The sequence below is a fragment of the Impatiens glandulifera genome, unplaced genomic scaffold (assembly GCF_907164915.1).
Source record: "Impatiens glandulifera unplaced genomic scaffold, dImpGla2.1, whole genome shotgun sequence".
NCBI lineage: Eukaryota > Viridiplantae > Streptophyta > Magnoliopsida > Ericales > Balsaminaceae > Impatiens > Impatiens glandulifera.
This window is the reverse complement of record NW_025919140.1, coordinates 1482307-1495079: the sequence shown is the minus strand read 5'-3', so window position 1 is coordinate 1495079 and position 12773 is coordinate 1482307. Positions and strand designations below refer to the sequence as shown.

The window sequence follows — 12773 nt, the reverse complement described above, 5'->3', positions numbered from 1 at the left end:
AAGTTTTTACTCTAAATTATTCTCTCGGTCTTGAACCTCTATCTTGGACTACTAGGAGTATTTTAGTAGTATTCTCTTCTCACTTTTGATTATTTTCTCCTTAATCTTAAATTCTCTTCTTATATTATTTTCGCTGCGCTTGATTATAGAATTCCAAGCTCGGAATCGGGTTCCAACTATTAAAAACCCGATTCTTGGTATCAAAAACTCGGAAAACTAAGTTATAGTTTCAATTTAACAGAATCTTTGAGTGAAATTGAAAAAATTACATCTCTTAATCATTTTTATCCTTACAAATTTGATAAATTATATAAGATGTGAAGGAAAGATTTCTCTTTCATTTGTTCTTATCGGTTCATACTTGACTGTATAGAGAGAGAGAGTGAGAGAGAGAATGAGCGGAGAAGGGAAAGTGGTGTGCGTAACAGGGGCGTCGGGATTCATTGCTTCATGGCTGGTGAAGCTGCTACTGGACCGTCGCTATACCGTCAAAGGCACCGTCCGGAGTCTTCGTGAGTATTTTCTTTCTTTCAATCGATGCATGTTAATCTCAAAATTGACAATCTAGAAAATCGAAACTGTGTTCATTTGTTTGTCAATTGTCATGTTGATCGATCTTACTCTTATATAAGATGACCCAAAGAAGACAGAACATTTACTAGCACTAGATGGAGCAAAGGAAAGACTTAAACTCTTTGAAGCAAACCTAATCGATGAAGGATCTTTCGATACTGCTGTCCAAGGTTGTGATTGTGTCTTTCATACAGCATCTCCTGTTCTTATGTCAGTCGATGACCCAAACTTAGAATTGATTGATCCTGCCGTAAAAGGAACACTTAATGTTCTCAATTCCTGTTCTAAAGTCCCATCTATCAAAAGGGTAGTTATAACATCATCAATGGCTTCTGTTATTTTCAATGGAAAACCTTTGAATGCTGATGTTGTAGTTGATGAGACTTGGTTTTCTGATGCAGCTTATTGTCAACAAATAAAGGTTTTTGCTAAATATAGTAAGATGTTATTAAATGAGATAAGAAGCTATAGATTAATTATTGTGTTTAATTACAGATGTGGTATATGGTTTCAAAAACTTTAGCTGAAGAAGCTGCTTGGAAATTTGGTGAAGAAAATGGGATGGATTTGATTACAATCCATCCTGGATTTGTTATAGGTCCTCTTTTACAGCCAAATTTGAATGTAACCAGTGAGGCTATTCCCAACCTCATAAAAACAGGTCATCATATCTTTTCATATGAATGATTCAACAAACACAGTTCTTCATATCTTCTAACATTGATTGATTTAAGCAAGTTATTGAGCAGGACATGACTTTTTATCTGACGGAAGATATCGATATGTGGATGTTAGAGATGTGGCGTTTGCTCATATTAAAGCGTTTGAAGTTTCTTCGGCTAAGGGGAGGTACTTGATGGTGGGAACTGTCGCATATTCCTCCGAGGTTGTCAAGATTTTGAGACAACTTTACCCTGCTCTTAATTTGACAAATACAATTAGGTAAAAGAAAAAGGAAACAGTTTTTTTTTTTTTTTTTTTTTGCGTGTTTATTTGATGGGGTTGTGCTCCTAATCAATGGATCAGGGAAGAGGATGAGAAGCCACCATTGTACAATGTAAGCAAGGAAAAGGCAAAGAGTTTGGGAGTTGATTTTCTTCCTTTGGAGGTGAGTGTAAAGGATACAATTGAAAGCCTTGTGGAAAAGAAACTCCTCACTTTCTGAAGCAAATAGCAAATTATTGTGATTCCATTTATAAGTATGTTTCATAGATTTGTATTTGTTGTACTTATCTTAAAGTTTCAATGGAATAACTCCATTTTTTACTTCAATCAGAACTTTTTTAAGGATTTTTACTTAAATCTAATCATCATTTCATCAATCATCATTCTTTTTATTTATTAAAATATCAAAACTATCTCAATAATAGTTTATTATATTAATCTTATTAACCTACAAAAAAAAGAACAGAGTGAAAAATAATAGGGTGTTTTGATATATTAATCTCAATAAACTGTTTTTTTTTTTAATTTATCAAACAAGGTTTTTTTTTTTAAGAAAACCCCCCCAACAAAAAAAAAATTCCCTCAAGGACTTCTTAATGAACGTAATTTTCTTTTAGGATTAGAACAAACTTGAAAAAGATTATGTATCCTCTGTGTGAAAAGGTTTGTGAAGTTGGTTGTAGCTAACTAGCTATCAGATTCCTTTGCTTCATTTTTTCCTTGGAGATAGTTTGATATGTTTTTTTTATGGAATCTTACTCAGCTTTTTTTTTACTATTTCAAAGTTTCTTGATGGAGTGATTCTGGCTCTCATTGTTTGACTTTTTTTGTGATATGGATGTCAAGATGAGTACAAAATATTGTGAGAAAAACAAAGACAATTGGGCGAAGATACCAAAGTTAGCATAATAGTTATATATTTTGAAAAATAGACAATTAATTGGGGAAATTTGACAAAGATAATGGGTTAAATTCGAAAAATATATTATCAATCTGGTCAGGTTTAGCCAATCATGTTCGTTGAATTTCATTGCACAGCCGTAATGGCAGCGAAGGAGGAAGCGTCAAAAGTGATTGATGATTTATCAATATGTGTCTAAATTGGGTGGCATTTTGATTGATATGGTTGTGATATAGTTTTCAAGTTTTCTTAAACATTATAAACATTATTAGTGTTTGAGGTTGTGCCTTATTTTATAATATTTACATATTTATTCTTTTAATAATTTTTATTAAAATTCGAATATTACATTCAAATTAAAATGTATTATTAACTAACACATATGTTCATTATAACTATGTTACCTAGAATAGACTAATTTATGTTTGAACACTTATAATTCTATGTATGATTAAATAATTCAAATTCTTAACAAAATGAAAAGAAAATTAAAGGTAAAAGCAAATATTATATCTAATTGCAGAACAATACAATAGAGAAAATTTCTCCAAAATGAAACAAACAATTGGGACTAAAGGTTGGGTCAAAATCCAGTAAAAAAAAAATGTTTTAGTAACAAACAATATAAAAAAATTCAGAGCATGTCTATCTATTTGACCACTTTCCTCCTTTCAGACACTTGTATCAATAGTCAACATAATCATGACAGTTACCAAAAAAAATAGACAACAGAAGAAAATAAATAACACAGATTAAAACGAAAACAAAAAATTTGGAAGACCACCACCATAGGTTTTCTGTTTAGGAGAGGATTAGTGTGGCAGTAGTTGATAAATCGTCCCTCCATCTGTTGACATACTTGAGAAAAATCAATGTAGGATTCTCCCTAGGTGGGGCACGAACACGAGTTGACTTCCATAAAACAAACTCATTTGTTGCACTACTAGAAGTTGTCTCCTTAGGCCTTTTTCATCTCAAACGTAAAATGGATTTACAAAGATTGAATAAAAAACTGGAAAACACTTATCATATGAATAGTTAACAATTTGACTAACTAACCATATTTTACTATAGTACTTCTCCAACTGCAGTTTAAGAGCTCTCTTTCACCTTTTCGATTTAGTGAGCCCATTAAAGCATCCGACTATCAAAATCGAAAACATAGAAACATCAATGAGAATGTTAAAGAGAACTTAATTAGACAAACAAAATCGATCAACACTTATGAAGCATGAACTGCATCTTTCTCTCAACAAAAACAAAATTTCTCAATATTTCAGTTCAATAATTATTACGAGAGACAAGAAAAAACAAACGGAGAGTCAAAATACGTATTTCGCGTGAGGAGTATTGCAATACGCAGAACATTGCAATATGTGGAACATTACAATACGCGAAACATTATAATACGCGCAACATTTCAATGCAATACGCGGAACATTATATAAACCCTAATCATGATAAACCCTAAACGCTAACAATGCAATTGTTTGATCCACTAGAATAAAGATATTATATAAACCCTACACGTTAAACACATCTGAATAATCAAGACAAGGAACAATGACACGATCTTTTCATCTAAAGACGAAGACGATGTTGGAGAGTCGTGCTGATGTTGAACGAAGTTAAAGTCATGGAGAGTTTAGGGTTGGAGAGAGAGTAGTGGGGATTTAGAGAGTCGTGGCGGTATGAGAGAAGGGGAGAGAGTCGCGAAGAGTTAAAACATCGTTTTAAATGTGTAGTAGCTCCTACCGCGTAATGCCATCACGCGTAATAAATATTACGCGTGATTTATGGGGTAAGACAGACATTCCGCGGACCGGAAGTGTCATTTTTGCAAAGTTTATGATGCTTGGGTCATTTTTCGAATTTGACCTATGTTAGATAAAATTAGATCGGTTAAATAGAACTTAACAAAAACAAACTTCCTGTGCAGGAACGGTTAAAAAATCCAATCGGTCAAGTTACTCAACCGGTCAAGCAACCCAACCGACCAAAAACCTGACCAATCAAGAAGATAAGACCGGTCAGATAAGAAGGCCAAAATCATTGGACATTCGGTCAATCTGAAGATATGAAAAACCGGAAGTCATCCGGTTAACCTAAACAACCGACCGGTGCAAATAGATACTTTGAGTATCTGTTGAAGATGATACCAAAGGACAGATCCTAGTATTACCATATTCATACAAGTCTGAGGACAATCTGCAGGCTGCAGAAGATCGTCCGATAGGATCTTTCCACTCCGGGATAAATCAGAGACGCAATCCTCTAGGTACATTCAACTTTCCAACCGACAGTTGCCATACTAAGTAAAAGACAAACCTAGCCGGTTTGACTTATACACTGAAAGTCTAGACCGTTAGGTCTGAATCACTGAACCTCTGCTCAACCAATCAGATTCAAGGAAATGAAATGTGACCGTTGGTACATTTCACCTATAAAAAGAAGGAGCTCAAGAGGAGTAAATGCGGTTACGAGTCCTACCAACTATAAACTCCAAGATTTATTACAAGTTTATCTCTCTACAAGATTTAGAACTTAAGTGTTTATTTGAAGTGTGATTACAATTTCGGTGAGAATTGTACGAGTGTTTATCCAGTAGAAAATAAGTCTCGATCGGATTGTGTTTGTGTATTCCTTAGTGAATATCCTTCTCGCGGTTTCGAGAGGAAGGGGTGACGTAGGAGTTTATCTCCGAACATCCATAAAAATCTGTCTTGTTGTTTACTTTTTGCCGGTCTTGCACTCTAACCGATTCTACCTAACCTGAATTACTGAATCCTAAACCGATCCATTATACTCCAAACCGACCTTATCTAAATCCGGTTTTGTCCATCCAGTGAGTGTGCTGCTTCAACCTGAAACAAACCACTTCCGCACTTGAACTCGGTTCAAGGGTTTGTGTTAGTTTGTGTAGGATTGAAACCCCGGTGTTAATCTCTAACCGGATTAATCACCAACCGTTGAGTGAAAGGCGCTAACCGGCCAGACCCCGGTTCCCCAGCCGCGACCTAGATCCTAACAATTAGTATCAGAGCAGTTAGTTTCAATACTCAAGCAAGCATGTCTTTCGATCGGCCCCCAATGCTAGAAGGTGACGACTTTGCCAACTGGAAGACACGCATGTACCTGCATTTAATCACCATGGACGATGAGATACAGTTCATTCTGACTGAAGGACCGATAAAGATTGATAAAGACAAAGGATTGGACAACTGATGATAGAAGAAGAAACAATCTGGACAACCATGCTAGAAACCGCATCACTAATGGTTTGGACAGAAATACGTTCTGTAAGGTCAGAGATTACAAAACCGCAAAGGAAACATGGGAAGCGGTGATTCAAATTCATGAGGGAAATGAAAGAACCAAGGAAAACAAGATAATGGTGGCTACCCAGAAGTTCGAAAACATCAAGATGAAACCGGGAGAAACAATGAAGGAGTATAGTGACCGGTTCACAAATGTGATAGATGAGCTATCAACCCTTGGAAAGAAGTATGACAACAAGGAAATCATCATGAAAGCGCTAAGATATCTTCCAAGTGCATGTGATATAACGACAATGATGATGAGGGAATCAAACTGTCTAAGCAAGATGAAACTACACGATGTATTCGAAGATCTTAAGGCATATGAGTTTGAAATGAGATCTAGGATTGAAGATGAAGTTTCTGTCTCGACCTCAACCAAAGCTTTGGTCACATCCATAGAACCGGTTGCTCCTGCACCGATCAGAACCGTTGAACAATTCACTGAGGATGCCATAGCAATGCTTGCACAGAAATTTGGCAGATTCATGAATAGAAGTCAACCGACAAACAACACTAACTATAACTACGGTGATAAATCTAATGTTAGATGTTATAATTGCAATTGTTTGGGACATTTCAGGTGGGAATGTAGAAAACCGAGGCGGGATAACCGGAAAACGGACGACCAGAACCACCGAAATAACTACCTACAAACAGGTGAAGGAAGTAAAGTTCAGAAAGCACTGATAGCCTATGATGGAGGAAGCCTATGGGCACACAGTGACAGCGATGATGAACTCACATGTCTCATGGAAAACGAGGAACAGGTATTTGTGTTAGGATCTAGGTCGCGGCTGGAGGACCGGGGTTGGGTCGGTTAACGCGTCTCACTCAAAGGGTGGTGATTAATCCGGTTAGAGATTAACACCGGGGTTTCAATACTACACAAACTGTCACAAACCCTTGAACTGGGTTCAAGCGCGGAAGAGGTTTGTTTCAGGTTGAAGCAGCACACTAACGAGATAGGCATAATCGGTTTTGGATGATATAGGTTTGAAAATTGATGGGTCGGTTTTTTGTAACCTGGTGATTCGGTTTGGATAGTGTAAAGTCAGTTAGGGCGGTGTAGGTCGGTTAGAATGTAGAACCAGCAGAAAGTAAATAACAAGACAGGTTTTTTTGGATGTTCGGAGATAAAACTCCTACGTCACCACTTCCTCTCGAAACCGCGAGAAGGATATTCACTAAGGAATACAAATACAATCCGATCGAGACTTATTTCATGCTCGATAACACCCGTACAATTTACACCGAAATTGTAAGTACACACTTCAACTTAGCTCTTAAGCTTCTCTAGAGAGAGAACACACTCTTGTTAATTGCTCACTGTATCTTTCTTGAAATCTCTTGTGTCTCATGTATCTCACTTGTCCCCCTTTACTCTTCTTCAACTGCTCCTTTTATAGGTGAAATATGTCAACGGTCATATTTCACTTTCTTGAATCTGATTGGCTGAGCAGTGGTTCAGTGATTCAGACCTGACGGTCATCTGTTCAGACCTGGCGGTCAACTCTACAGACTTTGCAGTCTGTTCTTCCGGTGTGTAAGACAAACCTGCTAGGTTTGTCTTTTACTCAATGTGGTAACTGTTGGTTAGACAGTTGTCTGTACGTGGAAGATTTCCTCTTATTTATCCTGAAGTGGAAATATCTTGTAGGACTGTCTTCTGCAGCATGCAGACTTTCCTCAGACTTGTATGAATATGGAAATGTTCAGTCTGTTCCTCTGGTATCATTCTCAACAGATACCCGAAATATCTTCTTATGTTGGAGGTCATTTGACTTTTCACCGGATGGCTTCCGGTGTGATTGGTTTAACCGGACAGCTTCCGGTTATTCCTTTGCCTTTTAGCTGATCGGCTGTCTGATGTTTCCTGTTTTTAGCTTTGGCCGATCCTTTCTTTGTGCGGTCATGTTCCGAATGTTCCTGGTCGGTTTAATAGCTTGACCGATTAATCTTCTTAACAAGTTGAGTGATCTGACCGATCGGTTTTCTTAAACCGGTTGGATACTTTGACTGGTCCGGTTCTTTGTTCCTGTATGAAAGGTTTATGTGTTAAGTTCTGTGAACCGGTCTAATTTTATCTAACAATTTCTCCCTTTTTGATTATTTTATTTAAAATTATCAAAATCATGTAAGTTTGCAAACGTAGGCCGGTTCTTTATTTGACCGGATTTTTGAAATTAACTTGGGAGAATTTTTCGAGAAATTTTGAGAAAAATTTTGGAAAATTATTGTCTTTTATCTTATCAATTTCTCCCTTTTTGATTATTTTATTTAAAATTATCAAAACCATGTAATAATGCAAGTATAGGCCGGTTTCAAAAATAGCTTTATATATATATAGAAATAACCGAAAAAGGGAAATACTATATAGACACCGAAATAAACATAGTTTAAGAAAAGTGAGCCCCTATTCAGAGTCGGAGAATCTGAAGCCGTCCATCATATCCTTGGTCGGTTTTTCCTTATCCGGTTGGTCCGGTCTTGAGGATGAACCTTCAGCTTGCGGTTGACCAACCGTGCTGATTGGAACCGTATCGGAGACTCGCTGTCTTGTAAAACGCTGCTCCAGATACTCTTCATCTTCATCCTCGGTTTGCGGTGGGTTTGGTGGAGTATCGACATTTGTTTCGATGATCCTCTCCAACATCTTTCTTGCCGAAACTTTCCGTTTTCGTTTTGCCGGTGCCGAATAGGAGGGAACTACCTTTTTCTTCTTGTGAGCCCTGGCATATTCTTCAAGCCCTTGTTTTTGTGCGTTTAACCGCTCTGCATCTTTGGCCGCTTGAGCTGCCACGGACTTCGCAAGTCCCGGATATTTAGCCGTTGTGTTTCGTTCGCGCTCGGCTATTTCCTCTTCGGTCAGACGCGGTGTCTCCTTTGCTATCCTTGCTTCTTCGTCCAGCGCATCTTGGACTTCCTTAGCCGCTCGGGCGTTTGCCTCCTCAACCGCTGTATCAGCATTGATCTTGGCATTTAACAGCTCAGCCACCTGTTCGGTTAGCGCCTTAAGATCGGCTTCAAGTTTGTCGTTGCGGTCTTCAAGGCTTGCATTCTTCTTTTCCAGATCTGTGACCTTGTCGAGTGTCGAATTGACTTTATTGCCCGACCATCCTAGGTCCTCATCTACCTCTGTGAATCGTTGTTCGGTTTCCCTTTCAAGCCGATCCAAGTCATCTACTATTCTTGAGGTCTTATCTTCCAAGGCCTTGGTTTGTTGAAGATGTTCGTTGCGCATAATAGTGTCGTCCCGGTAGTCGGCTTCAATTTTTGTGATTCGTTCCTCTGCCTTTACGAGATTATCCCTCGTCTTTTCGACGAACAGGAGTGTTTGGCGCATGGCTTTCTTGACTTTCGTCTCCAATGGGTGAACCGTTGAGTCTGCAAACTCTTGAATAAGGGACTTGACCCTTTCTTCTGTGACGCCAGGTTCGGAAACCCCAGGTTGTTCAGTTTCAAGTTGCCCGGCGAGAGGAGTCCCCGTCCTTTCGTTGGTTTCGTTTATGGCCGGATCCGCTAGAGGAGGCGTTTCACTTCGGTTCTGACCGTTACTGGTCTTAGGAGCTGGAGAGTGCGGTTTTTCTCGCTGTCTGAACACCGCTTCAAGCCGATCAATTTCTTCAGCGAATTCTCCTTTCACTGTCTCAAGCTTTTCTAACACCAAGAGCTGTAAGTTAGCATTCGGTGTTCCCGCAACGTACCTTTCTTTCAGCTTTCGGATACGCACCGTTAGCTTTTGTAGCCGAGCACGCGGTCTCACAATGGCGCATCTGTCCATGGCTTCGTTAAGAGTTTCGGCGTTTGTGAGGCTTATAACGGTTTCTTCTATCTCCTTTAGCCTTCTGAAGCTTTGTTCATCGGTTATGCCCGGTAGCATGTGCTTGAAGAATTTGCCGTATCGGTACCCGTGCCACTCTCGGTATACTGCGGCAACCGCTTGAACTCACTGTTCGACTTCCTCCAAGATTTGGCGCACGATGAATACGGCCATCTTCTGGTCGTTGTCAGGGGTAGCCTCCTCCTCCTCACGGCCGTCTGCACCGGCATCGATGGTCTCAAGGCTTGCGCCCGCACCGGTGTTGTTAGGACTTGTACCCAAATCTTCTTCATTCCATCATTCTCTATTGGAAGGATTTTCATCGGTTTTCTGTGATCCGGGTCGGTCAGATGTGGAAGCCGATTCTTCATCATCTCTTGTTTGTGAGGGCGGTTCCGTGAATGTTATCGGTTCCTTACCCTTCTTGCTTTCGGACTTGTCTTTTGCCGGAGCCGGTGCCTTTGCGGTAGATTTCTTCTTTCGGCCACTTGTAGAACCTGGGGTCGGCTGCTTCCTTTCCAGGAATTGTTTGGATTTTATTCTCCTGCTTGATGGGAGAATAACACCGGGACCTGTGTTGATGTGGTGGTGGAGCATTATTTTTCCAAGAGGGATGGCGTATCCTCATGACCGGGCGGAGTCCGGTTTCACCATTTCTTTCAGGTTGTGGTAAATTTCCTTCGCCCAGTTGACTTTCGTACCTTCCAGCAAACCGACAAGCATCTTGATCTTGGCCTTGGTGAGGTTGTCGTAGTTTCCACCTCTCGCCTGAACCGACTTTGTGAAGATGTCACAAAGCGGTATATATTCTGGTCGTAGTGTTGATTTCTTACCGGATACTTTCACCGGTTCCGCGTCTGCACAGAGAATCTGGCAAGTCGCCTCGAATGTTGTTGGATCTAGTTCCATCAAAGCATTGCGGCCACTCGTTGGAAGACGTAGGATCTCCGCAACCGATTCTTCGGTTAACTCGAACTGAGTACCTCTAACAGTTGCGGTTATCTTATCACCAGAGAGAGTTGCGGTTTCGAAGAATTCTTCAACCGCTTCTCTGTATAGAACAAAGGTACCGCCTAGAAAATATTCGAGTCCGGCTTCAGTTATCCGATTAATAACTTCCTTTGCCGCAGGTGAGCCCTTTTGTCGGATCTCCTCAAAATCCACCTGGATGATGTGTTTGAACAAGGCTGAGGCACGACCCATCTTAGATGATTGAGGGGGTTTGGGAAAACTAGAGAATAACCGGTGAGAGAGAGAGAGAGTTTGAGATCTTAGAGAGAGAAAGCTGTTTCGCGTAGGAGAAGAATGAAATGGCCAAGGCCCCTTTTTATAGGCGCGGTTTGGAAACCCAACCGTCCCATCAACTCTTGGAGGGAGTTTTCCCTCCAAGCCAAAGAGGCGGCAAACCGTGGGCGGGAAGTCAAGAGGCGGTAGATCAAGAGGCGGCAAACCAAAGAGCGGTAATCCAATAGGCGCGAATCAAGGGGCGGGAAGAAAAAAGGCGGCAAACTACGGGCGCCAAATCAATGAGCGGTAATTTTGAACGGAAGCTCTTTGGGCGGGAAATTTCCCTCCAAAGTTTTTGATTTTGACTTTGATGACGCAATCCCCCCTTTGAAACCGTTTGATGTTGCGGTGTTCTTATTTTAACTGGAGAGTTTGGTTATCGAAACTTAACCGGTTATTTGATTTTTGTGCAATCTTTTGAGTTTAAGTGGTTTTTCTTGAGACCGGATAAGAACGCGGTTATTTTGATATTAACCGGATAAGAACGAGGTTATTCGACAATATTAACCGGTTACTTAAATTCTGATTATTATGTTGACCCGGTTATTTAGATTTGAAATAGAATTTCATTGAATGAAAGGGTACAAGATAGAAACCGATATATGAATCTGTTTGGAAATAGAAATACATAAGAAATAAAGATAACTTATGTAATAACTACCCTAGAGAGCTTTTCTTCCACTCCATCCATGTCGAGAATGTTTGAGGGAGATGCCGGTGTGCCCGGTCCAAATTCTGGGCGGTATTTGAGAATAAGCTGGCTGATGTGAGGAGCATAACCGAGACCTTTCTTGGTTAGCACCATATTTTTCAGGTTCTGAAAAATGACCGTCGACCAATTGATAGGCGTATTGCTAACGATGTAGGTCATCATGTCAAATGTTTTATTAGAGTAGCGCTGGTTCGGAGATTGACATATGATAGATCGGGTTACAATCTCAAGAAGGAGTTGGATGTGATGAGCAAGGCGGGTTCTTATCCCGTAGTTCTCTACCGGTACATCGGTTCCAAAGAACATTTCCGAGTAGTCGGTTGCGTCGCTTCCCACCCGTGTTGGAAAGTCAGAAAACCCTTCTGTGGGCAAGTTGAACATGTGGGCAAATTCGGCTTCATCCAGCCAGAAGGTGTGGTCTCTCACCGTGGAAACGATATAGTTGCCTCTGATGCAAGCACTTCTGAAGAAGGTCTTAACATCCTCAATAAGTATGGGACCGGATGCTTCGATAAAGGTTCGAAGACCGGTGTCAATAAGAGATTCAAACATGACCTCTTTTGTTTCTCCGTCCCAATGTTCCATACATGAATCAAAATCGATGCTCAAGAAGTTTCCTAAGGTTCGACTCGGCATGATTCTAACTTTTGCTAAGAGAGAGAGAGAGTTCAGTAGATTTCAAGAGAGTTTTGTGTTTAGGATGTGTTGAGTTGTTTAGAGGATAGCCCTTTATATAGATTCGGTTTTGGAGGGAAAATATTAGCATTGAATGTCAGTTTTGTCTCATTAAGGAAGAGAATATTTATGTTTTCAAAACGCATTGGGAGGGGGTTACTTTTGACTAATTGCGGAGCTCGAGGTGGGATTTGGTTGGAAAGTAACCAAGTTAGTTGGGTATTGATTACTTATGTAGTTGGGGGTTACTTCATTAATTGAATGTTACTTTTCATTAATAACCCATGCCACAACAAACTGAAAAGTAACTGATAGAAACCGAAGATAACTTAGGCTAAACCGAAAAGAACAAAGATAAAACTAAAATGATCATAAGGATGTTGAACAGAGATACACCCGGTGCGTGCAGCAAAATGACCGGGTGTAGGAGGGAGTGACCTAGTAACCGCTGGATGTGACCGCACCGTTGGGGTTGTTGCGGCGGTTCCTCCTCTTCCAATCCTTCTCAAACCGCTCGTAGAAAGAGTCGGTTACTTCCTT

General features: G+C 40.1%; 1 protein-coding gene across 1 annotated transcript; it reads left to right on the top strand.

Moving 5' to 3' along the window:
- The first annotated feature begins 340 nt into the window (after positions 1 to 340).
- LOC124917570 (phenylacetaldehyde reductase-like) lies at positions 341 to 1845 on the top strand. Its single transcript, XM_047457966.1, has 5 exons — positions 341 to 512; positions 633 to 994; positions 1069 to 1234; positions 1323 to 1515; positions 1600 to 1845. The coding sequence occupies exons 1-5, from the start codon at positions 395 to 397 to the stop codon at positions 1736 to 1738; spliced, it is 978 nt and encodes a 325-aa protein (XP_047313922.1). The 5' UTR covers positions 341 to 394; the 3' UTR covers positions 1739 to 1845.
- Positions 1846 to 12773: the final 10928 nt, after the last annotated feature.

What these genes read in the sequence shown, in the direction of transcription:
- LOC124917570 (XM_047457966.1), top strand. Translation starts at nt 395, where the DNA reads ATGAGCGGAGAAGGGAAAGTGGTGTGCGTAACAGGGGCGTCGGGATTC. An exon ending in CTTATTGTCAACAAATAAAG is followed by an intron (nt 995 to 1,068) that starts GTTTTTGCTAAA and finishes GTTTAATTACAG; the next exon opens with ATGTGGTATATGGTTTCAAA. An exon ending in AATTTGACAAATACAATTAG is followed by an intron (nt 1,516 to 1,599) that starts GTAAAAGAAAAA and finishes TCAATGGATCAG; the next exon opens with GGAAGAGGATGAGAAGCCAC.